Source organism: Xenia sp. Carnegie-2017, unplaced genomic scaffold (genome assembly GCF_021976095.1).
Source record: "Xenia sp. Carnegie-2017 unplaced genomic scaffold, XeniaSp_v1 HiC_scaffold_20, whole genome shotgun sequence".
Taxonomy (NCBI): Eukaryota; Metazoa; Cnidaria; class Anthozoa; order Malacalcyonacea; family Xeniidae; genus Xenia; species Xenia sp. Carnegie-2017.
In genome coordinates, this window is record NW_025813483.1 from 2264723 (window position 1) to 2291651 (window position 26929).

General features: G+C 35.1%; 3 protein-coding genes and 4 long non-coding RNA genes across 9 annotated transcripts in view; 1 reads left to right on the top strand and 6 right to left on the bottom strand.

The window, feature by feature from the left end:
• LOC124442036 (DNA polymerase zeta catalytic subunit-like) overlaps nt 1-24254 on the bottom strand; it is a 51944-nt gene extending 27690 nt beyond the window's left edge. Inside the window, exons 1-8 of one of the 3 annotated variants that reach the window (XR_006947074.1) lie at nt 23628-24254; nt 23401-23475; nt 23256-23337; nt 22550-22631; nt 22358-22466; nt 22022-22118; nt 21844-21948; nt 20979-21096 (exon numbers count right to left, since the gene is read on the bottom strand). Coding sequence is in view for 2 of the 3 variants with exons in the window: in XM_046992540.1 (XP_046848496.1) it covers nt 20680-20717; nt 21844-21948; nt 22022-22118; nt 23256-23337; nt 23401-23475; nt 23628-23953 (723 nt within the window). In the remaining variant the exon portion in view is untranslated. Of the gene's footprint in view, nt 1-20636; nt 20718-20978; nt 21097-21843; nt 21949-22021; nt 22119-22357; nt 22467-22549; nt 22632-23255; nt 23338-23400; nt 23476-23627 lie in introns of those variants that run through there. The other 2 variants (XM_046992540.1, XM_046992539.1) reach the window with 2 other exon arrangements.
• Nucleotides 465-777, bottom strand: LOC124442134. Its single transcript, XR_006947150.1, has 2 exons — nt 694-777; nt 465-661 (listed from the first exon to the last, which is right to left on the bottom strand). It is a non-coding gene; the product is annotated as an uncharacterized LOC124442134 (long non-coding RNA).
• On the bottom strand, nt 7068-7830 carry LOC124442113. The gene is made up of 3 exons (XR_006947129.1): nt 7764-7830; nt 7467-7642; nt 7068-7359 (listed from the first exon to the last, which is right to left on the bottom strand). It is a non-coding gene; the product is annotated as an uncharacterized LOC124442113 (long non-coding RNA).
• Nucleotides 7993-9160, bottom strand: LOC124442043. The gene is made up of 4 exons (XM_046992555.1): nt 8863-9160; nt 8577-8750; nt 8099-8468; nt 7993-8025 (listed from the first exon to the last, which is right to left on the bottom strand). Exons 1-4 carry the CDS (start codon nt 9025-9027, stop codon nt 8012-8014), a joined length of 723 nt encoding a protein of 240 aa, XP_046848511.1. The 5' UTR covers nt 9028-9160; the 3' UTR covers nt 7993-8011.
• On the bottom strand, nt 14833-15653 carry LOC124442126. The gene is made up of 2 exons (XR_006947141.1): nt 15074-15653; nt 14833-14987 (listed from the first exon to the last, which is right to left on the bottom strand). It is a non-coding gene; the product is annotated as an uncharacterized LOC124442126 (long non-coding RNA).
• Nucleotides 17636-19836, bottom strand: LOC124442120. The gene is made up of 4 exons (XR_006947136.1): nt 19807-19836; nt 19637-19705; nt 19075-19144; nt 17636-17852 (listed from the first exon to the last, which is right to left on the bottom strand). It is a non-coding gene; the product is annotated as an uncharacterized LOC124442120 (long non-coding RNA).
• Nucleotides 24255-24597: 343 nt separating the features above from the next.
• The window catches only part of LOC124440940, a 121004-nt gene continuing 118672 nt past the window's right edge, over nt 24598-26929 (top strand). The window contains exons 1-2 of the mRNA XM_046991367.1: nt 24598-24634; nt 26337-26396. The gene's annotated coding sequence lies outside the window, so the exon portion shown is untranslated. The remainder of the gene's footprint in view (nt 24635-26336; nt 26397-26929) is intronic.

Below are 26929 nucleotides of genomic sequence, written 5' to 3' on the forward strand. Positions count from 1 at the left end.
ACATTTTCGCGTCGATTCAGATTGGATGGTAGCCAACATGTCGTTATTTTTGTCCTTTGACTCGATATCCCGTGCTTGATAAGTGCTTTGCTCATCTCTACGGCCGTCCAGCAAAATATCCCTGAGTTTATACTCGGGATCTCTTGGTGCTTTCTTTCGTATTCACGAAGATCCCGCCATGATTATCTGTTGTTCAACCTCAAAGTCAACATCATCAAAAGCACATGTTTGAGCTAATCGTATTGAGGAATCTCGTATGAAATTGGTCTAACGTTTCTGATTGTTCTTGTTTGGCTTCGCGAAATATGTACACTTCATATCGCCGATTTATTTGAGGCTCAAAATATTCCGTTAATTCGGTTTTAGCAAGTTCATATTCGCTGTCGTCGCCTGTATCGTTGAGCTGTCGAAATATTTCACGAATGCGTGAACCATCTTGACAGAGAAGTAATGCTCCTTGTTGCTTTTTATCTTTAATTTCACTCGAGATAATAAACATTTCAAAATCGGCAAGCCATGTGCTCCATCGAGTTGCCAAGCTTACACCAAGTATTTATTTAACAAAAACCTTTTTTAAACATCTTTATTATCCAGCTTACGTACGTTGGGTGGCTATAGACCCATTGCATGAGTAGTATACAGAGCGTCGTTTCTGGCTCACCTCAACTTGAGAAAACGTCGTTTCTGGCCCACCTCACACCTTGGGACCTATTATACAAAAATCTAAGTGCCCCAACCCTAGTTCGCGTACGTATGCTGGCATAATTACAGCGAATGTCAAAGCCTGGACAACGCCAGGAGCCAAAGACGGCTGGCCCACCCCCCTTGCCTGCGCGACCCGCCGTCGGGGTCTATTATTTATAAGTAGCGTATAGTAGGGTACGTGGTAAGATGAATAATGAATTCAGAAGAGTACGCATAAAAAGACAAGAGCAAAAAGAAAGAAGGGAAAGAGAGAAAAAATTGAATAATATAATAATAAGACAAATAGAAGAACATCTTAAATTACAAACCAGGCTGCTAATACAGAGAGGTACGATACAATTAGAAAAATATTTATATAGTATATAGAATCGAGATGGACACTGTTAGAGAGATTCTGCTACAATATAAACAGGGTGTGATAAGTGGAAGAGCTCAAAACTCATTTCTTGAATCTTTTCAACCACTAGCATCTACATCAAGAAAGCGTACTAATACAGCTCCACCTGAACCTCCTTCGGCACCATGTAAGCGCAGACCTATTAAGCCTAATGACGTAATAGAAATTAGACCGCCTGTTATAACAAATTCCGTAGGTTGGGAAGCTGCGTATTGAAATATGAGCGACCCAGCGTTAATACGCTATAACGTATTTCATTTTCTAAGTGCAATTCCTCCAAAAACTGAAACTCCGACGCCTCCGGCGTCCGGTTCACCCCCTTTGCCAAACGTGAAGTGTTCTAATTCAGTTCTAGATAATGAAGGAAAGCCTTCGGACTCGTCTAGCGCTTCATGTAGCAAATCTTCATCACATAACCGTTGAAGATTCGGGTATTATACTTTCTATAGTGAGTGTAATAATTACTCTAGAAGTTCCCATCTGTTGAACAACTAATGTTGCATCAGTAGGTAAGTCTACATCTATAAAATCGCTATAGCTACATTTAGAGTTAATATCACCAATACGATGTGTTTTTGTTTTACTTAAGACAAGTAATTTGCTAGGAGTTTGAAGTACTCGTAGCGCCCCTGCACTTGTAAAACATTTTCCACTTAATGATATTTGGTAGAATCTAGCGGTTTCGATGGTGATTGTAGAAGAATCTGCTTCACCTTTTTCACACATCGCGACATTGGTCCAATCTGAACCTCTTTCCAGTGACTGAAGTACCAACTTGAGTGTACACATCTACTGGAATTTCTAATCTCTTTTTATGCTTTTCACGTCTTCTATGATGTTTTACACAACGGGCGTGGTGTCTTTTTGCCGGACGTAGCAAAGCTTCGAGAGCCTCACGCGTAGGTTTATCTACGTCTGAATAGTTCCAAGAAGATATGACTATTTTTTCAGCATTAGAATTATATTCTAGTTGGAATTTTTCAAAATTTTTCTCTCTATTTCGTCGAAAGTATACTTCTACTGCTCGGCGAAAGAGATCGTTTGTTGATTCAAATTCATGAACCGAAGTTTCAGCTGCTTTAGACATTTTAATGTTTGTGTGACAAGACACAACTGAAGTGATAGCACTATAAATATAAAGTGAAAATTTATTGTTTTATAATTAAGAATACTCTAAATAATGTACCTGTTATCTTCGCATCCAGTTAATGGGTATTGTACTAACATATGACATCCATTTGTTAGTGTTATCATGTACGAAACTAACATAAGGCCCACAATTTTGTTCAAACACAGTAGATCTAATGTTGAACCACTCGTGTTGAGATTGTTCAAACACAGTAGATCTAATGTTGAACCACTCGTGTTGAGATTGTTCAAACACAGTAGATCTAATGTTGAACCACTCGTGTTGAGATTGTTCAAGCACAGTAGATCTAATGTTGAACCACTCGTGTTAAGATTGTTCAAACACAGTAGATCTAATGTTGAACCACTCGTGTTGAGATTGTTCAAACACAGTAGATCTAATGTTGAACCACTCGTGTTAAGACTGTTCAAACACAGTAGATCTAATGTTGAACCACTCGTGTTAAGATTGTTCAAACACAGTAGATGTAATGTTGAACCACTCGTGTTAAGATTGTTCAAACACAGTAGATGTAATGTTGAACCACTCGTGTTAAGACTGTTCAAACACAGAAGATCTAATGTTGAACCACTCGTGTTGAGATTGTTCAAACACAGTAGATCTAATGTTGAACCACTCGTGTTAAGATTGTTCAAACACAGTAGATGTAATGTTGAACCACTCGTGTTAAGATTGTTCAAACACAGTAGATCTAATGTTGAACCACTCGTGTTAAGATTGTTCAAACACAGTAGATCTAATGTTGAACCACTCGTGTTAAGATTGTTCAAACACAGTAGATCTAATGTTGAACCACTCGTGTTAAGATTGTTCAAACACAGTAGATCTAATGTTGAACCACTCGTGTTAAGATTGTTCAAACACAGTAGATCTAATGTTGAACCACTCGTGTTAAGATTGTTCAAACACAGTAGATCTAATGTTGAACCACTCGTGTTGAGATTGTTCAAACACAGTAGATCTAATGTTGAACCACTCGTGTTAAGATTGTTCAAACAAAGTAGATCTAATGTTGAACCACTCGTGTTAAGATTGTTCAAACACAGTAGATCTAATGTTGAACCACTCGTGTTAAGATTGTTCAAACACAGTAGATCTAATGTTGAACCACTCGTGTTAAGATTGTTCAAACACAGTAGATCTAATGTTGAACCACTCGTGTTAAGATTGTTCAAACACAGTAGATCTAATGTTGAACCACTCGTGTTAAGATTGTTCAAACACAGTAGATCTAATGTTGAACCACTCGTGTTAAGATTGTTCAAACACAGTAGATCTAATGTTGAACCACTCGTGTTAAGATTGTTCAAACACAGTAGATCTAATGTTGAACCACTCGTGTTAAGATTGTTCAAACACAGTAGATCTAATGTTGAACCACTCGTGTTAAGATTGTTCAAACACAGTAGATCTAATGTTGAACCACTCGTGTTAAGATTGTTCAAACACAGTAGATCTAATGTTGAACCACTCGTGTTAAGATTGTTCAAACACAGTAGATCTAATGTTGAACCACTCGTGTTGAGATTGTTCAAACACAGTAGATCTAATGTTGAACCACTCGTGTTAAGATTGTTCAAACACAGTAGATCTAATGTTGAACCACTCGTGTTGAGATTGTTCAAACACAGTAGATCTAATGTTGAACCACTCGTGTTGAGATTGTTCAAACACAGTAGATCTAATGTTGAACCACTCGTGTTAAGACTGTTCAAACACAGAAGATCTAATGTTGAACCACTCGTGTTAAGATTGTTCAAACACAGTAGATCTAATGTTGAACCACTCGTGTTAAGATTGTTCAAACACAGTAGATGTAATGTTGAACCACTCGTGTTAAGATTGTTCAAACACAGTAGATCTAATGTTGAACCACTCGTGTTAAGATTGTTCAAACACAGTAGATCTAATGTTGAACCACTCGTGTTAAGATTGTTCAAACACAGTAGATCTAATGTTGAACCACTCGTGTTGAGATTGTTCAAACACAGTAGATCTAATGTTGAACCACTCGTGTTAAGACTGTTCAAACACAGAAGATCTAATGTTGAACCACTCGTGTTAAGATTGTTCAAACACAGTAGATCTAATGTTGAACCACTCGTGTTAAGATTGTTCAAACACAGTAGATCTAATGTTGAACCACTCGTGTTAAGATTGTTCAAACACAGTAGATCTAATGTTGAACCACTCGTGTTAAGATTGTTCAAACACAGTAGATCTAATGTTGAACCACTCGTGTTGAGATTGTTCAAACACAGTAGATCTAATGTTGAACCACTCGTGTTAAGATTGTTCAAACACAGTAGATCTAATGTTGAACCACTCGTGTTAAGATTGTTCAAACACAGTAGATCTAATGTTGAACCACTCGTGTTAAGATTGTTCAAACACAGTAGATCTAATGTTGAACCACTCGTGTTGAGATTGTTCAAACACAGTAGATCTAATGTTGAACCACTCGTGTTAAGATTGTTCAAACACAGTAGATCTAATGTTGAACCACTCGTGTTAAGATTGTTCAAACACAGTAGATCTAATGTTAAACTACTCGTGTTAAGATTGTTCAAACACAGTAGATCTAATGTTGAACCACTCGTGTTAAGATTGTTCAAACACAGTAGATCTAATGTTGAACCACTCGTGTTAAGATTGTTCAAACACAGTAGATCTAATGTTGAACCACTCGTGTTAAGATTGTTCAAACACAGTAGATCTAATGTTGAACCACTCGTGTTAAGATTGTTCAAACACAGTAGATCTAATGTTGAACCACTCGTGTTAAGATTGTTCAAACACAGTAGATCTAATGTTGAACCACTCGTGTTAAGATTGTTCAAACACAGTAGATCTAATGTTAAACTACTCGTGTTGAGATTGTTCAAACACAGTAGATCTAATGTTGAACCACTCGTGTTAAGATTGTTCAAACACAGTAGATCTAATGTTGAACCACTCGTGTTAAGATTGTTCAAACACAGTAGATCTAATGTTGAACCACTCGTGTTAAGATTGTTCAAACACAGTAGATCTAATGTTGAATAACTCGTGTTAAGATTGTTCAAACACAGTAGATCTAATGTTGAACCACTCGTGTTAAGATTGTTCAAACACAGTAGATCTAATGTTGAACCACTCGTGTTAAGACTGTTCAAACACAGTAGATCTAATGTTGAACCACTCGTGTTAAGACCGTTCAAACCAAATGTTTAAATAAGCCATTTTATTATTTTCGAGTGTTTTTCCAGTAGGAAACGTTACTAAAGTTACATTTACTCCACTCATACCTGGGGGGTAAAATCCAGTAGGAGAGTTCAAAACAGGTTGATCTCCTTGGTCTCCTTTAAGCCCATCAGCTCCTGGTTGTCCTTGAGGTCCTTGACGTCCTGAAGGCCCCTGAAGCCCTGTGGCTCCAGTATCTCCTTTAGGCCCCTGTAGACCCCGAAACTTCTCTAGCAACTGTTACACCTCTAATGCCTTGTTGCCTTTGAGGTCCTTGAGGTCTTTGAGGTTCTTGAGGTCCTTGAGGCCCTTGAGCTCTTGTGGCCCAGTGCGCACCATCGCTTCCATTGGTCCCATCAGCTCCGTCATCTCCTCTACGACCCTCATCACCTTTCTCTCCTTTTGGTCCTCTAGGACCCGTATCTCCTTGAGCTCCTGTAGCTCCTGTATCACCTTTTTTTCCCTTTGGTCCGCTAGGACCCGTATCTCCTTCAGCCCCCGCAGCTCCTGTCTCTCCTTCATCTCCCTTAGCTCTTCTTGGGCCTCTAGGCTCTGGTGGTCCTGGTTTTCCAGATGTATAACCATCATCACTTCCACCGATTACTAATGTTGCCATTAGTTTAATGCGACGTTTATATACCTACTATATATAATAGAAAATTTTTTATTAACTACTGAATTTATATTTGACCGCGAGAGAAATCTATGACGAGCCTCCAGCCAGACCCACGATTTTTTTAAAAGCTTGAGCTTCACCTTCACGGCGTGCGTTTTCAGCAGCGGCGGCAACAGCTTCTTCTTTTTCACTCTCTAAGTTCTTATTTGTCTTTTTCATTTCTTTGAGTAGCGAAGCTACATTGGCAGCCTGCTTATTACGCATCAGAGCGTCGAATTCATCTTGAACAACACGTTTACGCTCGTTAAAACGCAGCATTTGATCTAGAACCTGTTCAAACTCTTCATGTGAGACTCGGCTGTCACTGAGAGCACGTGACGTAATATCACCAACAGTCATCAGAATCATCGCAGGAGCTTGAACTATGCGGTCGTAAAATGGACAAAATCGTTTAGACTGTTAGTCTGATGTGATATGTTATTATTTAAAAATAATTTATAAAATTAAAAAAAAATCTTTTTCGACTGTTTATATACGCAAATTGTTTTGCATGTGCACAAAAAATGTCGGACATTAATAACGCAATATTTGTTGAAGCTCTCAGACCCGCCATGGAGCGAGTAATCACTCAGGAATTTCAAGGCGCTGGTATTTATCTTCCTGGGTCAAGAAGTATAGAAGGCGGTACCTTTATTGGAAATCTTATTGGAAAACTCATACCTACGGTCACTAAACTCATACCAAAGTTGTTACCATCTCTAGGCCTAGCAGCTATATCAGGTGCTATCACCGGCAGCACGAAAAAAGCAGTTGCTGGTAGTGGTGTAGTTAGGAAAGGTGGTGCAGCTGCTAAAGGTGGTGGACGTAATAACTACACAGTTCACGGCGTTACACTTTCAACGGCTCAGAAAAATAACCTGGCAAAGGCAGTCAGAGACGGAACCGGAGTGACTATACGACTTACCAAAAAAGCACTTGACGGCCCTGACTTGCTTATGCTTACTAAGACGCAAATTAAGCGCATAATGGGTGCAAAACCCACAGGATCTGGGTTGGATCTAAAATTGTCTAAGAGTCAGATTACAGCCATGGTTTCATTATATAAAGTACTAGCAATTTTTTCTCGCAATAGTCACCATCTTCTGTAATAAAAATAATCACTATGTGTACTTTACCTTGACAAAATACTAATGTCACTTAAGTTAGGTTCCTTCTCTTTGAGCAAATAATAATGTTCATTATCCTTAGCAACAATTTCTTTTCCAGAATCTAAAGAGAAACAAACAAACATCAATTTATTATCCTACTAGAGAGGTTACTAAAAATTGACCTCTTTGTTTTAAGAATTAAAATCAATCTATTCAAAAAAATCCTACCAATTTTAGGCTTTTTTACAATGGGTTGATTTCCTAGATAGCAACTTCTGGTTTGATGTCGTTAAGCAAGGCTAAGCGCAACATTAGTGAAGTTTCCAAGGTATGAAGCCAATCTTTTAAAGTAACTGTGCTTTGCTTCATATTGCATGCACCAGCTCCGAATCATTGGTCCAAATCTGAAAAAATCAAGGACTCATGTTAGCTAGAAGGAAACCAATGATGTAATTTTTACATGCATTTTGAGTTACATACCAAATTTTTATTTATAAACTAAGATACAAACCAGCAAAATCATACCTGTAAATATAAGCTGAGTAATGAACCAAGTAATGCATTTTGGGTACAACTGAAAGCCCAGGATAAAGCTGGGTGAATTTTCACAAAAATTCCTTCAGGTATCCTTCCAGGATAGAAAGTTCACCAGTGTTTGTGATAGGTGAAAAAACAATGTCAACCATTTTAAGGAGCAACAGAAAATGCATCCACTTTTCTTCATCCTGAGGAATGGCACTGCCTAGAGCTAAAGGAAGGAATTTTCCAAGGCATCACATTTGTCTTGCTATAAAAAGAAAAACCAATCATTTAAATCAAGGGTGATGGTATTAATGCTCGTGACAATCACTACACCCTACCTTTTTGCTTTAAACTATTGTTTTCATTCCTTAAAGTTGTCCGGGTGATTGGTGATGGCTTGTTTTTATCATTAAAATATCCATAATCAAAAGAGTTAATTCTTTCATTAAGTTGCTCCACTGTTAAAATTTTTTCTTTAAATATGAAGTCCTTTAGCAATTCTTTACATACATACTGAAGTACTCCTTCTAGTATATCATGCATTGCATCACCTGGCATGCCATCTGCTACATGAAAATACCTAGAGTTGCGAAGAAATGATCTCCTGCAAAGCCCATATGCTTTACTCAGTTCTGGGTTTTCTTCAATCAGTTCACATTGGCGGTCATGACCAGCACGAGTTCGAAGTGTAAAATGTTTTTCTAAAAACTGAAAGACTTACTTTAAAGTGTATGTTCCTGGTATGCTAAAAACCATAATAAAACATTTGATCTATGTTGAAACAGGTTAATAATGTATTATCATAAGCATACATACCTTCTGCTTTATTTGTTCAGTGGTCCCCATGCATTGCTGGCATTTTAAATGTGCACCTGGACCTTCTTTGAAGCCACCCATGAGTTTTGATCCAAGATTGTCTTCAGAAACCAACACAATAGTCCCAGAAAATGACATAGGTTCACCTTTAACAATGAACTGGTGACCACCATCCTCAAAAAAGAAGTGTGACAGTTAATATTAAGCAATTTTTATCAAACTACTTACTCTGCACAATTATCAATAACAAGTAATAAGCTAAAAAACAATAAATAGGATCACTTACTTGTTCAAGGTATTCAAGGTCATTCATGAAAGGCTCCAAGAGAATGTCAATGCCACATTTTTTAATAATTGGAGCTGTTGCCATAAGGAGTAGGTGAATGTTATCACCCTGGGATCGATATCGAAGATCAATATTTCCAATTGTGTAGTAAACAACTCCTGTCATACAGAAATAATGGCATATGATGTAATAAGAGCTTCTTATAGCCTTTCATTGCTCATACACTTTTTTACATTTGAGTGACTGATTTAGTCACTATGATGTCATTAAACTATTACCTAACTTATGCTTTCCAGTTTTACTACCAAAGGCATTTGCAATTTCCAACTCATCATACTAAAGCATGATTTGTAAAGCAGTTGAGTCCTTGGAAAACAGAGGATGGGTTTTGAAATACTGGCCATCGCAAACATCCTCAATCACATCATCATGTTTATGTTGCCAAAGATGACCATGGTTTAGCTGAAATTAAAATCGAAGAATGAATATATTAAATTTATTAATAAATTAAATTTATTATTAACCAGCAATGGAAATGTCTGGTGGTAGGATGGGTGCCTTCCTACCATCAGATATTTCAAATTAAAATCAGGCTATTTTCATATTTTCATGAAATAATTGGAATATATTTCTGGAAATGTGCTCTAATAAACGCATGTCATCATTGTTTTGCTTTCATGGAAACTAACACAGTAAAACACACATAAAGTTCCTTTTATGGTTATACATAGAACATGTATTAATATTTTGCAACCCTGTTATTGATATGGGTACTTGCAAAGATGTAGTTGTCATAGTTTGATAAACTTGCCAACATAAAAAAAAAACACAACCATGCTATTAACAATCTGACCTGTTCAAGTACTCCTTTTACATTGAGCATTTTTTCCAAGGATTTAAGCAGTGGTATGTACATGATTTCGTCATCTTTAATAACCTCTTTGTACACAGTTCTTCAAAGTCTTTTTACAACTCTGTGTCCAAGTTTAATTTGTCTGGTTTGCTACAATTAAAATAATGATTATGCATAACAAGCACTGAAGAGCAGCAGGCTCAAATATGTTAAAAATCTCAAAAAACTTTATCCAAAAACTCTAAACATTCTAAAAAAAGTCAAAAAACATAGAAATAAAACTTACAACTAAGCCAAAATGCTCCTCAAAATAAGCATTCTGTTTATACTTTGTGGAAATATGTTTGAATGGATTTGAGATAGCATGTCCTTCATCAAATAATTCATCAAGACCTGGCAAATCATTATAATTTAATTCAGCTTTCTCTAAGCAATTTTGCAAACCGTGTTTAATTGCTTTGACTGTTCCTTGGACAAGTTCAGTGGAATCTTCTACAATGTTATCCACACATTTTTGTGTGAGCAGATTGATTTCTTTTGTTTTTAGAAGAAATTGAGCCTTTTTGTGTTCCATTGCTTGAACAGAGTCATCAAGTTCATTTTCCCTGCGGAATTCATCAATTAAGAGTTCAAGGCCATCCTCATCAGGACAAAAATTGTTGTGAGTGCTACTCGCTGATTCAACGCAACATAGATGACGTGTTTAAGTCAACATTGGCGTGCTTTCTTCTAAGATGACTTTTGTAAGAGTTTACCTAAACAACAAATCCGTGAACGCACTGAATAAGTAAATATTTTTAACAAATAACAAACAAATCAGTGTCGTATCAAGAATCAAAAGCTTACCTTAGCGAAGGTTGAATTACATTCCGGCACTTCGCAGAGAATATGCAATCTGGCATCGTGTTCATGAACAGCGACCAAATGATGCAACATTCCAGCGACAGACGTTGAAAAAAACGTTGCACATACCTGACAACACAATCGTGGCATAATTAATTGAATTTTTACGAATATTCTTGCGTCACTAGTCAAGTGACAACTCCGTTACCGTTTGTTAGAGCAATGAATGAGTAAAATCAGGTCAATATTAAGTGTCATTAAGTGCATTTCTTTGTCCAATTAGTTGCGAACTTGCGGCGATTGGTCGATTTGGTCACATGACATCCCATTACGCAAAGCGGCACGTGCCTGACTTCCTGTTGCCGATGTATGTAGTCGCGTGGCGTGTTTCTAAACTTCTTGTGCTTTGTTGAAGTGCATTTAAGCGTTTAAACTCTTGTATTGTGGGCAAAAGCATCAGCACGCAGCAAACTACAGAAGTACACCCGTCAGAAGAAGTCTCAGTGGTGGGAGACTAAAGCAGAGGAACTGCAGCACGCCGCAGCAGAAAACGACATGAAGTCCTTCTATGGAGGTCTTAGAGAAGTATACGGCCCACAAAAGAGAGGTACTGCCCAACTGCTCGCTCTTGATGGAGAGACTGTGTTGACAGACAACAAGAAGATGCTGGAAAGATTAGCTCAGCACTTCGACCAGTTGTTAAATCTGCCTGGAAACCTGGATAGTGCTGCTCTTGCGAGCATCACCCAACGTCCAACAGTCCACGTACTGGATGAGCCCCCAAAGATGGATGAACTTCTGAAGGCGATCGCAGCAACTAAGGAAAGCAAAGCTCCTGGATGTTGTGGGATACCTGCAGAAGTATGGAAGTATGGTGGTACAACACTCAAAGAGAGGCTGCTAGATGTGATCGGAGATATCTGGATAGGAGAGAAGATTCCACAAGATTGAAGGACGCGAATATAGTCCCTATATTCAAGAAAGGCAGTCGTAAAGAGTGCGGCAACTATCGCGGCATTTCTCTACTCTCAATCGCTGGGAAGGTGATGGCTCGAATACTCCTCAATCGTCTGAACGAAATGATAAGTCCCAGAGTAATTCCTGAGACCCAGAGTGGATTTGGAGTGGGCGGAGTACCATGGATATGATATTCAGCCTACGACAGGTTCAGGAGAAATGCACTGAACAGAACATGCCCCTCTATGCAGTTTTCATAGACTTTACTAAGGCCTTTGACACTGTCCCTAGAGGCGGCTTGTGGGCAGTACTGAAAAAGTTTGGCTGTACTGATAAGATTATCAATCTCGTGAAAGCGTTTCACGAAGGAATGCAAGCTAAAGTCACTCGTGGGAGCGACTGCTCTGAGGGATTCGCTGTCTCAACAGGTGTAAAGCAAGGGTGTGTGCTGGCTCCGACACTGTTCTCATTCTACCTGGCTGCCATGCTGGAGGTTGCCTTCGTGGACACAAGGGAAGGTATCTACATCCAGACTAGACATGATGGGAACCTATTCAACGCCTCACACTTCAAAGCAAAGACACGCACAACACGTCAGCTTGTCAGAGATATGCTTTTTGCAGACGACTGTGCTCTGGTTGCTCACAGTGCAGCAGAGATGCAGGCATTGGTGGACAAATTTGCAAAAGCTGCCGCTATGTTTAGCCTCAAGATAAACATCAAAAAGACTGAGTGCCTCTACCAGCCAGTAAAGCTTCTACTCCCTCCCCCAAAACCCTGTGCAATCACCATAGACGGACAGCCTCTTGTCCAGACCACAGACTTCAACTACCTGGGTAGTACAATCTCCAGCAATGCTAAGATTGAAAAGGAGCTGAGGAACAGAATGGGAAGGGCGAGTGCAGCGTTCAGTCAACTAAACGATCGGCTATGGCAAAATAAGCATGTCTCGACCAGAGTTAAAGCCAAGGTCTATCAGGCGGTGGTGCTGACAACACCCTTTATGGAGCAGAGGCATGGACAATCTACAGGCTTCAAGTGAAGAAACTGAGTGCGTATATGATGAGACAACTGCGGGACATTCTGAAGATATCATGGCGGGACAAGATCGCAAATGCTAAGATTCTCCGTCTGACTGACCTGCCACACATGGCTGACATGCTGATTCAAAAGAATTTAAGATGGATTGGTCATGTCCATCGTATGGAGAGATCTCGTTTACCACGCCAGCTATTGTACAGCCAACTAGTAGAAGGGAAACGAAACCAAGGCCGACCTCGACTCAGACTCAAAGATGTCATGAAACGAAATCTAAAGAGGAAAGACATCAACGTGACAACCTGGAAGCAACTGGCTGATAACAGACCGGCCTGGAGAGCTTCAATCCAACCATAGAACAGTCCTCGTCGCTTACGACTGACTGCATGATGATGATGATGAATTCGAATGTTTTAGAGAGTGATAATAGTAATATATTCATTCTATGCTATGTTGATTATTTTAGAGGTCAAGAACCGGTGTATAATGGCATGTTTGCCTTATGTGTTAGATGACCAATGCACCCATCGAGATATGAACAAAAAGCTATTTTGGGACATTGTTGATGTAAGAGTTGATATTGTCACAAATAATATTTTCTGCATAAATGTGTGAAAAAAGTGATAAATAATTTTATCTCTGTTGAAGGGTAAAAGCTTGGGGGAAGTTCAAGAGATCGTTAACAAAAGTTTGTCTCCTGGACTCCTATCAACAGGAACATTAAAAAACATTCATTCAATAATGTTGGTGGCTGAGGGGATGATTATAGCAAAGCTGAAAACGGAAAATATTGTCAACGCAGTTATTATTTTACTTAGTTCTTTTTATACTTTTAATGCTGAGTATCCTAAAGGTGTTAATGGATATTGCAAAAATGTATTTATTCTTTTAGAACATTTGCTTTTAAATTCCAAATGCAATTGTAAGGCTCAGTTGCCAACTTTTGTCAATCATTTTATTTCTTCTATGAAGTAGAAAACTTTTGTAGTGTTAATTAATGGCATGTAGTAGAGATTTTAAGTATTCTGTGTTTGCAAAAAATGTGCTATTTATAATTGTGTGATTGATTTTCTTTAGCTTAGTTAAAAAGATCCTCTATATTGCTCAAATGGTCATTGATATGCACCTGAAAAAATGCTTATTTAATGGTAAAAACAACCAAATAAAATTGGTCAAATAAATTGGTAAATTTAACCATTTTTGATTTTGGTATTTTTGACCAATTTAGGAATTGGTTGTTTTGACCTATAAAAATTGTTCTTCTCAGCTGCATTCAAATGACCAATATTTTTTGGTCATTTTGACCAATCAATTTTTACTGTGTAGAACATTGGATTCCAGGGTTAGAAAATTACTTGATCATAAAACTAAATGGCATTTTCAAATCCTGAAAAAGTTTGACGTAAAATAATATGAAATATATAGTTTTATTTTGACTATGTTGATTAAATCTACTTCATTCAGTAGCTAAATAATTGCAGGCTACCAACATGTATGAATTGCGTGCCAATTTTTTTAAATGTATGCCATTGTATTTAATAAACGCAGTGTTCTGGGAGATGTACCCAAAAGCCAAGAAATGAAAAGAAACGTGAATATTCATGATAACTACGATAAATAATGTTATGACAAATGTCTTCACTTGGCCCCAAATGTGGACACTGTTTTTTTTTCCAAACCAAAACGAAATGGGAGGGAAAACCGGCGGATCCGGTAAAACCCTCCAATAAAGAAAAATAAAAATTTAGAAGAATTGCCTCAAATTTTGTGGTTTTATGATGTTTTATATTTTGTTGTTTTCAATGATCCCGATGATCTACTTTAACATGCAGCGTAGTCAGATCGTGCGTCTTATACAGTCGTAAAAAATTTAAATTTACGGAGCAAAATGTGGGCTGACTACCCTATTGACACAGCAAATATTTTTGTTCGTACAAAAGAAACGCAAACTTTTGTAGAGCACAAAAATTGAAATAGTGCAGAGTGTTAACAAAATTGTAATCAATAGACGAAAACGAAAACTAATAGCAGCCATATATAAATCATGTATAAAAATTATTCAATACGTAGGAACCTGACCATTCACCTGCCCACAACAATTAAAAATGAAATGACTAAAGAGACGTTATGACTTGCATAAAAACAATTTTTGATGTCTGCTAGACTTTATTCCTGTGAAATTTTCTATGTTGCCTCATTAATTAATAGCTGGCTTTCACTCGTGTGTTTCATCAGAAAATTTAACAATTGTGAACATTAAGTTATACGGAAATTTTTAACGGTCGAATTTGAAAATGCGTTATACTGATAGACATTATGGATAAATAAATTAGCAAGTGTGCATCTTATAATAACGACGCTTCTTTCTTGGTGTTTCTGCCCGACTTCGTCGTTCATTCATTGTCCAGTTAGAAGGCCTACAGACATAGCTACTCTATAAAAAACACGTTATAAATGTCAGCATAATGAATGATCAAAAAACAGAAAACAATTCCAGTGAAAAGAACAAAACTTTAATACCTGATTTCCAAGGGTTGTCCTGGTCAGTGTGATCTAGGCGACTTGGTCAGTCTCTTCTTTTTTTTCACCGCGTACTTTTTACGTTGTATCGTTGAAATTATTTGTAAAATTTTTATCTTAGTAATTCAATTTAGCCCTACTTGCATCATTGCAATTTTCTTAATCAACGTTAAATAAAATTACTAAAAAGTAGCGAGTGAAAGCCAGCTATTTTCTCATAGCAAGTGACATCTTTTATGGACTTTTTTTAACTTGGGTATTTTTCATGGTTAAGTTTCGAATTATAAAGACAGACCATCAGGATCTTTTTTAACTATCTCATGCAGTTACTCATACAAGTTAATTTTAACACTTATATCTACTCAACTTACAAACCACAAGATATAGATTGTGTTTTTCCACTCGCTTGTTTTCCATCTTCGTAGAATGTAGTCCATTTTTATAGTGCAATCACTTCAATGTAAATGTTCATACGTACATATGCCGTTATGCGATGTCCATTCAACATGTCGATACCATTCCATACACGAAGTAAAGAGCTTCATCAACCCAAAAAGAAGCTACTGATATGATGAATCGCCATTTCGATTGATTACAATTCATAATGCACTGTTATGGTAACTTCAAGCGAAGGAAAAGGGACTGCCCTTCAATACCCCAGTTTTATCATTACTCAAAGAATGCTTAGTGCAGAGTTGATCTTCTGTGAGTATCACTTGACCACCTTTAGGTGGGTTCATATAACAATGGGGCCCATCATCATTATATGAACAAACGACTGACATCAACAAAGAATCCAAACTACAAATGAGCAATCTTGGCCATGAATCACCATGACACATGAGTAATGACAAACTAGTAAGAGTAATTGAAGTGAATGACACAGGTGGTAAAGGGACTTTCACAACTCCATTCTTGTGGGATCTACAATATAAGAAAATATGAAACACATGTATGAGATTTCATGATGAATAACTCTGCATATGACGTTTGTTTGCGTTTTAAATTCTTAATCAGATATATTGAGAATGAACAAATTGTTATATGTTTTCTGTTTGACTATTTAAACGGTAGAACATTCACCTTTAATGCGCGAATAGCTTTAGTGAGTTGAGTTTGAACGATGTAACAAGTTTCACACGATCAAAGGCTTATAATCGTGATGAAAGCATTTTACAGTGAAAGCTTTCAAATTACGAGGCCTACACTTAGACCAGTTTATTATTCCATGTAACTAATACTTCTGTATTCGTCAGTAAAAAGACAGAATTTACCTTTGTTCTTACAACGTTAAAGCGAGTAATTTTCTGTTGAAGTAAAACACACGAATTTAAACATGTTAACGTTTCTTTAATTGACGTCATAACTAAAATTATTATTAGATTTCCTTAGGATCATTTCACAAAGACAGCAAGTAATCCTTTAGTGCGTTTTTAAGGCCTGTTTAAAACATTGCATTTTACATGCGCCAATGAATTAAAAACAAAAGATGAGATAAAATTCCTTATTATCTTTTGTCTTAAATACATGTAAAATGCAATGTTTGAAACACGCCTTAAAACGCATTAAAGGATTACTTGTTGTCTTTGTGAAAGGTGACATGCTCCTAAGGAGCCAATCACAATAATAATTTTAGTTATGACGTCAATTTAAAATTTTTGTGTTTTACTTCAATAGACAATTCAGAGTCAATGACTACCGCTAAGGTTGTCGAAACGTCAGTAAACAAAAACAAAAACAGTCCTTCTCAGGACTATACCAACCTGGACGATCTGCATTTACAAACATGTAACGATACTCCCGGGTTCAAACCATTTACTTTAAAATAATTGTATTGTTTACATGAAACTATTTGGTATGAAAAGCCAATCACTATCGTTGCATTTGCTGCTGGATTTCTTCTGCTGGTGATGATGACAGATGGTGTCAGAATTTTTTGTTTTTTAAGAAAAAACGATTATAATGAAGAGATGAATGATGGATATTCTACACCATATTGGGATAATCATGGATCAACAAACTTATTCAATATGCCAGATGTGTATGAGAATGCATCATATACATCAGTAGATGAGTATAATTTTAATCAATTTTCACCGCGACATTCTCGAGCACAAATTGTCATCTTACTTGATGAGAATAATCATGGACCACAAAATGGATTTCAATCATTTTATACTACACCGTTGCATGAGTCAAAAGCACAACTTTAAATTTGTATTTTCATGAATATTTATGTGGAGACAATTATCTTTTAAAGTAATACACCACAATAAAATGATTCTGATATAAATCTTTAGTAAAAATATTGCATGGACTAGATTAAACAGCGCTGACATTGGCACAATCATAGAATACACTGCTACAAAGACTGGCAACAATAATCAGGCCAGGTTATGATTAAGAAAAAGGTTAGGGTCAGTTTAGTACGTGGAAAGGTATTCTATAAAACTTCCTGTTACTGTTAGAATAACTAGATTATGTATTGCAACAAAAACGTTTTAGTGAACAATCAATCTACTAGAATCAAGGTATGTTTATACAATCCTTGTCTTTCCTCTCAAACTTTTTATTTGTTAAATTTTAAAGGAGAAAATCTTCTGAATCCACTATACTTTGTTTGTTCTACTTCAACACAACTTTCACCTTGTTGGTAACTTTCTTCATCTTCTTGTCTCATTCCATTCACGATTTCGCCATTTTTCTACAGCCTCGACATCGAAACATCTTTCTACCAAATTCTCACCACAGCATATACTGAACGCAAATATTCGAAGAACTAAATAGCCAAAAACACTTGCACTAATAACACCAAATGTAATCCTAAAACGCTATTTATAAGATCTTTTCAAGCTCTTGACAAGATTTTACTCCTGCAAGATCATGCAAGATTTTAAGGAAGATCTTGTCAAGATCGTACAACATTATTTTAAGCTTTTGCCATGATTTTACTCATGGATGATCTTGCAAGATTTTTAAAATCCAGCGAATATAAATGACGCACTTTTGACCCTCTTATAAGAGTAAGTGTTAAGCACGTGCTCACAAAGCTTACGTCATTGTTTTATCATCATTACATGTTTTGATTGTTTTCATCTCACAATCAAACATTTTTTAAGATAATTATAAATTTCAGCTTCCACAATTTGTTAAAAAGTTTTGTGAAGAATATGAAACTTATCGTCAGACCTATACTGTCATGAATGTTAACTTCCACATGAACAAAACTAAAATATACAACTGTGTTGGTATTTTTTGGCCGACACTGACAGCTCGTGTAGTTTTGTTGTTACTCTTGTCTTAATATCATTTTACCGATGATTTTGTCTCGAATACAATCCATCTTTCCGACCGTAAACACACGAGTAAAAAAAAAAGAGTCGAAAATATATGATTAAAAATTTACTCAGCGCATCTACAAGCACCAAATTCAGAGCTCGCTCTGTCACAAATTTAATGGAGAATTAATCTGAGCATGCGTACTCTCCAAGTTCATCGTCATGGCAACGAACAACTGGATGTACTATTAAGGTGCATTTACACGATGCGATTTTTTTGAGCAACTTGCGACTAAATAAATGAAAAAATTTCAACAATCGCATGTTACTTGAAGGTGATACAGGACACCAATGATTAAGCAACTTGCGATAAAATGCAAAAATCTCATGTTGCTTAAAAAAATTGCATCGTGTAAAAGCACCTTTAACGATTATCGAGTAATCTCACTCTGTCACAAATTTTAAATAATCATCAGCGCATGCGCAGTTTGCTTGGGCATGCGCAGTCGACTTAACCAGCTGCCCATGTTCATGGTCATAGCAACAACCCAACAACCAACTACATCTACTAGCACCGATTTTGAAGTAAATAGCATGCTTAGTAAGAATTTATTTAAGAAATCATCTACGCATGCGCTCGGGCTTTGCGCAGAACAACATTTCACTGCGCGGTAAAAAATTTCATGACACAACTTAATATACGAACATTAAAAAAATTCAAACCTTTTTTATTGTTCAAGGAGATCGATCCCATCTTCATATAGTACCATCATCGCAAACACAAAGTAAAACACTGTAAAGAAATATGTAAACAGGATTAATAAATATTTCATGCTTAATTCACTTAACTTCTCCCAGTAATTTCGCAAAGTTTGTTCAAAAGTTAAATATTCGCTGTGCAAATTATTTACCATCCAGTCATAATGGACTTTGCTCTAAACTTGACAATTTACAAGATGTAAATACTGTGAAATCAACTCTAAAATCTCGCAAAAAACTTTTTCTCAATGACCAATGAACGAAAACGGTCACTTTCAATTTCGCGTTGGAAATGGGCTCTTGGTAGATAAATGAAAAATGTGCCACAGGAAAACAAATAGTAAAATATCTTCGAAAAGTGAAAGTTTTAATGAGAAAAACATGTTATTTTATCTTTATGAAAATGTTATCTATGTTCTTTTCACATGCTTTCCTTGACTTTGAAAAATGTTCAAAAAACAATAATTTTACATGGGTAAACAAAGAAATTGTTCCCGTGAGATGAAACGCAACATGTAAAATTTACCTTTCATCTTTACTAAATGATGTTTGTCGAACGGCTGCTGTACATTTAGGATGAGAGAGAACTTTCTGCCTGCGCGGGAATCAAACAAATAAAATTGCACTAAGATGATGTATGTTGTTACCATTGAACATGGAACGCTACTAAAGCAAATAATTAAAGCCAAATCTTACATCCAGACACGCGAGATTACACGCAGACACGCGTGTTTAGTGTTTCGAGATTCTCTTGCGGAGTGAAATTGATTGACTACACATGTCCCCCGAAGACCTCGTCATCACCAAGACTATCCACTTGAGGTATACGTAAAGGTGGTTTCCAGTCCATTTCCTCTTCATCCTCCGAACTGCAAGTGAAGAAGACAGCTACTCAAAACTTTAGAGAAGATTGATTGTTTTTCATTTAAGATGTTTACAGTGTTTGTTCAGGATTATGAAAAGCAAGGAGACCTTTGGGAGAACTCGATCAGTGATGACAAGAGTCAAAGGCTTGCACCTGCTACAAAGCTTTCACAAACGTCTCCGAGGTTTGCATAAGCCTGTGTAAACACGAAAAACATCTTTTACTTCTTTTATAAAACAACGATAATACAAAACAGACAAATTAAAAACAAATGTTTTAATTTTTCCTGTAACATATATTCCTGATTCATTTGGAAATTCTCTTTGATTGATTTTAATTGATTAAGCTCAGATAGGTTCGCTCATGCCAAGTAAATATTTTATTGTATGATTATAACTTGAAATAAGTTGCCACAACTTATCAAAACCTTGGTTTGTTGTTGTTTCACACTGCGGTTGCTTGCCTTGTGACAAAATACTTTGAGAAAATTCTTTAAAGTCTTCGGGTGAAAGATATTTTTCCATTGTCTCCAACTCACTTTAACTGCAAGTTTATTTGAAATTTATAAAAATATAAAGTTAAATCATTAAACATGACAAGATCAAGTCTTACATCACTTCTTTCGTTTATTGACAATTTCTTTGACTCTTTGTTTAAATTCTTTCTCAAGATTCAGTACAGGTGTTTCAATACCAGTGTGCGAATTAACGGTGTGCAATGTGCAATTTACACATCGTTTTAGCTAAAATGAAAACAAAAGCACATCACTTTTTCAAACGATATGCAAAAAATTTTTTTATTGATTACTACCACATAAATTGAAAAAAATTTTTTCAAGCTTAATCTTTACAGATCTTTACTTTATAAACGAGTGCGCTGCACGACATTAAAATCCATGTTGACACAATGTCATCAAATTCAAAGACGTTGTCACTGAGATTGGTAAGTCTGTCAACAGTCAACATAAATGGTGTTTATATGCTTATGACAATAGGTGTGTAATACATTATTAATGTCAATTTTTGCATTTGCGTTGTTTTGTAAACCGTTACGTACTGTTTTTGGCATCATAGCTATTTTCAGTATTTTCAGTAAAATCAGGAAACATTTTGATTTTGATTCTTAAAAGAAGACAAAAAAACTTAAAGAAGCAAAATTTGAAAAATAAACCAAAGGGAATTTTGATTTTAAATAAGCCTAACGTGAGAAAAAGAAACGAAATTTGCCTCAAATTATTAAGCCAAACTGGCAACCTTGAACAAATATGATGTTTTTTATCGTAAGTAAACATCAAGGACGTTACTGTTAATAATCAGAAAGTAAAAGTATATTCGGTTGTTCTCTTTTCACTTTTGCACAAGAGGAGAGAATAACATGCAAAAAATTTCTCGCATACATTTGTAACTGGATCAGCGATTGTAACGAAAAACACTGTCGTAAATCATATGAATATGTTCACGTTTAAAAATATTAATTTAGCAATTAGCGCTATATAATAATTAACGTAATATCGATTTCATTATGCCTCTAAAGAAACACTTTTGTCAAAAAAAATTGCACATCGTTTTTCTCAACTAATTCGCACACTGAATACGATCTAACGACAAAAAAAGTTGAAAATTTACCTACGTATTGTTAACTGTTAAGTAAAAGAAAATTATTAAAGGAGCAGTTGTACACATCTTCATGTATGTAACGATGAAAATGTTTAAACTTAAGAAAACATGAAATTTTATGCACTAGAAAACAGCTGCATTGTGGGATATATAAGTCAGAGCCTCATAAATCATAAATACCATGACAATATAAAATACATGAAATGTATTGTGAGCTATACAATGATGTGACATGTATTTTTTGTACCTTACCTTGTGAAACAGGAAGAGCAACTTGTGAAGATAGTCCAATATCTCGTCTTCGTTGTCTTTCATCTTCCCACATAGCAGTTATACCAGGATTATGACCAATACAACCTTCATAAACATAATAAACTCATTAAAGATGTATAAACAGTAAAATGAAGACATAAAGATAAGTAAATTTTACTTTCAACATTTATTTGATTCAAGATGTCTTCAGCAATTACATCAACTTCAAGTTCACAACGACTGACTTTTTCACAGTAGGATCCAGGCATAAATTTCTAAATAATGACAAATAACAAACATTAAAATGATGAATATCAACTGTAAAGATAGTTATCACAAAGAATCATTCCAAAGTTAAACTAATTTTTAAATGTAAATTCTGTAATCTGGATTGAGCATTGACTCTAAATCTTGGGATAAATCATACACATGTGTCAAATTTAGGATTAAGGATTTACACAAATCCTTTGGTTTCAATTAATCTTCAAGTGTAAAATATATGAATCAGACAAACCTAGGAATAGTGTCTTCATTCCAGTGTTGAGATGAAGGAAAATTGAGAAATGAATTTGGAGATGAACCATGAAGTGGAATTGATTTATTATTATATGAAAGATTTTTATCTATAAAATTCAATTTGATGGTAAATAATCATTTGTGGTGTTAGATTTTTATAGAATGCTGAAAAATCAATAATGAAACTTTCCTGTTTTTGAAGAAATTCCTCTAAAATGAACTTTTCTTACATGAAGTAAGTTCATACCATAAAGATTGTAATCAATTAGAAACTAAAATAAACGATATTTCAATATAATTCTTATAATGTAACTTAGTGAAAATCTATAGAAGTTGACCATCCAGGTAGGAAAAGACTAAAGAAGGTCAGTGGCATTAGTGTTGAATGACATTTTAACATTGTTACCAGTAATCATCTCATCTAGATGTGAAAACATCAATCAAGACTACCCCAACAGTCCTTCTCAATACTGTAGTATCCTTTATGATCAACATCAACAAACATGCAGCTATACTTCCACAATGTGTTCAAACCATTCACTTTATTGACAAAATGTTTTGCACATGAAATTTACAGCTATAATCCATAATGGAATGTTTTATTGGGCACCTGAGATCTGATGTATAATTATAGCAAAGTGGGCACCTATACATGCAAATGTTGCATCTCTGATGTCGGTAGAAAAGTCAGCCCATTTTTACTCCTATGTACAATACAAATATTGCTTTAATCAATTACTTTGAAAACAATGAATGAGATTAATTTCTAAAGAAATAAACAACAAACTTTGCAGGCCTTGCCCCTGTCTGGTGCACAGTTTACAAACTAACCACTCCAGTCTGGGTTATAACAATCAAGATGTGTTTTTCCTCATTAATAATAAAACAATAATTACCTGTAGAATATAAGGAACATGAGCTTCGTGTGGTTGAAATGACTTGTTCAATATAGCTCCATTCTGAAGAAGATCAACAAGTCTGAAAAAAATGAAAAATTTTGATGTCGTTTTATGTTAGAACAACATGAAAAATATATCTTACTTGGGAATTATTCTTGGATTGTACAACTCCATCTTAATAAACTCTTCTTTATCCTCATGATAACCATAAAATGGTCTAAAAAATAAAATCATTTTGGGTGAATAATATTGAAATGTTATTGGGTCAAAAATGGAAGATTTTGTATTGTGATGTAAAGAAGAGAGTAAAAAAGATTTAATAATAGTAAGCTTTGTCAACATGAGGAGAAAACAAGGAAAATAACTTACATTTTTTTAACAATTTCAGTTTTATGAACATATTTCATAGAAGATGATGTTCTACCAAACGCAACTTGAACAGCAAAGTCTACACTTGTCGTAAATTGTTTCAGATATTTATCTGTGGTCTTAGTTCCATCGTAAGGTATGTATAAGTAAGGAAATACTTGATGAATACGAACACAAGTTTTCTGTCCACCAGGAGTTGAGCCAAATATCCTCAAAACAGGAACACGGTTAACATTCGCCTCGCGAAATTTAGAAAACAAAATATCTAAGCCATCTATAGGTTTTCCCACGTAAAAATCTGCATCTACAATCCTAACAGAAAACATTCTGTTGTTCCAAGTAAGAAAATATATCGTCAATTAAAATTTTTGAAAGACGAAAGACGAGAGTTGAATCCGCCATATTTGTTTTAGATTATAGATTAGCCAATCAAAGATTTTATAATCAAACCCTTATACCAAGTCATCGTAATCACCTTTTTGGGATTAGATGGGATTTAGAAATCTTCCAAGGGTGAGCATGACTTTATAGACCTCGCTAGAAAGGCTCGCGCGTTTGGCGTTAGAAAATATACTCCCCAGAAGTTCATGTCTTTCTTCATGTCTAACTACGACACTGCATGTAAAGGATTTCCGCCTTCGTCGAGCAAAATGGTGTCCGCATCCTGATGTTTTTTGGTCCCGTACACCCATGTCAATACTGAAAATTAATAATAGTTAAATGTGTACAACATTTATGAGTTGATTGAGTTGAACTGAAATTAAATTTACAATAAAATTTCTAAATCAATCCCTTTCGTATATATTTCAATTGTAGCTAAAATATAAAATGTGCTCATCTCATTTTATCGTCTCGCTGTTATGAACAGAATTCAATATTTTACAATAAAAACAGCAGGTGATTAAAATCAAGCATTTATTGAACATTCCAATTTCTTTATTATCAAGAAAAAGCAAAGAAATCATGTAGATGGTTGCGTCTTCTTTGATCTTTCTAAATTTGTTAAGGTATGTTGATTGAAAAGTCCACCTATCATAGTGTCATTGTTTATTCTTATGTCTAGAATTTTGGTATATTTGTCATAAAAAACCTGAATGTCATTTTCGTGGTGGAATTCGCGCTTCATATGTTTTATATTGACACATCTGTTGATTTTGGTGGGATTTTCCCATTAACACATTAGATAATTTATCATTTCAAAATACTGACCTTTCTTGCATTATCACCAACAATCAATTTCACTTGTCTTGTCAAATATCATTGGTACGGCAGGGCTAAAAAATCAACAAAATAAATGAAAATCATGACACGTCACAGACTTTTAGTTATGCATATCATAAATGCGGAATGATTTTAACTTTATCTAACATGGCTTTTATCAAGAAGATTTTTTTCCTTTTTTATACAGTCATCTATTACTTATCTTATTTGTACCACAGATGATGAAATAAAAACGTTTTGTTAGGTATGTCTTTAGAAATTGCGCCTACTTTGAGTAAAAAGCTCACTTCTTCACGTGGTAGTACACGTGATTTTTTTCTGGTCTATATTTGTTCAACTTGTTGTAAGATAGACTATTTAAAATATTTGTTTGCGTCAAAAGTTCATAAAATGACAAAACTTTGCATGATGAACTGTCAAGTCCAAACGTTATCAATTGTGAAGTATCTCTGATTACTGAGATGTGACAAAATTATTAAAAACTATAGACTTCCTCAATTATAAATCTTTAATTTTTGAGCAATCTTATTTGTAAAGAGCTGTCTGCCCCGTCTTCCTTTATGACTATTTCAGTTAGTTTCCATTTAAGTCAGGATGTTCAATGTTTGAAATAAATAATAGTAAACTGTGAAAAGTTTATTGGCATAAAGCTTCGAAGTCAAAACTTCTTTGTGTTTACTTCAGTCATAGCTAAAATAAAAAATTTGCATTTCATATTTAATTGGGTATGAACAGAATTCAATATTTTACAATAAAAACAGCAGGTGATTAAAATCAAGCATTTATTGAACATTCCGATTTCTTTATTATCAAGCAAAAGCAAACACATCATGTAGTTTGTTGCTTGCTTTTTATCTTTTTGAATTTGTGAAGGTATGTTGATTTTAAAGTTTACTCGCCTTTATGTAATGGTGTATTTTAACCTTCTGATTTAATGTTTTGTATCCATGTATCAATTTTTTTTGTTTTGATGTCAGGAATATTGTAGTCAAATATAACTTATAAATTAGTGCCACGTATATTTTCTATGGATAAATTTTCTTCATTTTGGTGGGATTTTCAAACACAGATAAATTTTAGATACATTACACGAGGAAAATACGACTTTTCTCACATCAATACAAATTTACTCTAATCGTCTATTTCAAATTATATGAATACAGCAAAATTTATTAAATTAATGTGTTGAGTCAAAATAATGACACTTCAAAGAATGTTAGATGTGCATGTCATTATGTGCAACAACTTTACTTTTTCTAACATGGCTTTTATCATAACGTGTTTAACATTTTATACAATATACGACTAAAATATTAACATCAAAGGAGAGTATGAAGTTTATTATCTAGATGTTTACATTTCGCAAATTTCGCGTTAGATATCTATGGAACAATTAGTGGCTACAGATTTGCAAGATCACTATTTTTGTGTTCTTTCAGGTGATTAAAATCAAGCATTTAATGAACATTCCAATTTCTTTATTATAAGCAAAAGCAAAGTCATCATGTAGTTGGTTGCGTCGTTTTTAATCTTTCTGAATTTGTTAAGGTATGTTGATTTTATATTTTACCTTTCATAGTGTCATTGTTCTTATGTCTAGAATTTTGTTATATTTGTCATAAAAAACCTGAATGTCATTTTCGTGGTGGAATTCTCACTTCATATGTTTTATATTGATACATCTTTTGATTTTGGTGGAATTTTCCCAATAATTTATCATTTCAAAATACTGACCTTTCTTGCATTATCGCCAACAATTAATTTTACTAGTCTTTTCAAATATCATTGTTACGGCAGGGCTAAAAAATCAACAAGATGAATCAAAATTAGGACACGTCACAGAATTTCAGTTAGAAACTGTAGACTTCGAGATTATAAATCTTTAATTTTTGAGCAATCTTATTTGTAAAGGGCTGTCTGCCCCGTCTAGAATTTTGTCATATTTGTCATAAAAAACCTGAATTTTCATTTTCGTGGTGGAATTCGCGCTTCATATGTTTTCTATTGATACATCTGTTGATGTTGGTGGGATTTTCTCAATTTTACATTGGATAATTTATCTTTTCAAAATAATGACCTTT

Coding starts and splice junctions, on each gene's coding strand:
- LOC124442043 (XM_046992555.1), bottom strand. CDS start 9,027: ATGACAGGAGTTGTTTACTACACAATTGGAAATATTGATCTTCGATAT. Junction 8,751..8,862: donor ACCTTGAATACCTTGAACAA/GTAAGTGATCCT, acceptor TTCTTTTTTGAG/GATGGTGGTCACCAGTTCAT. Junction 8,469..8,576: donor CTGAACAAATAAAGCAGAAG/GTATGTATGCTT, acceptor TAAGTCTTTCAG/TTTTTAGAAAAACATTTTAC.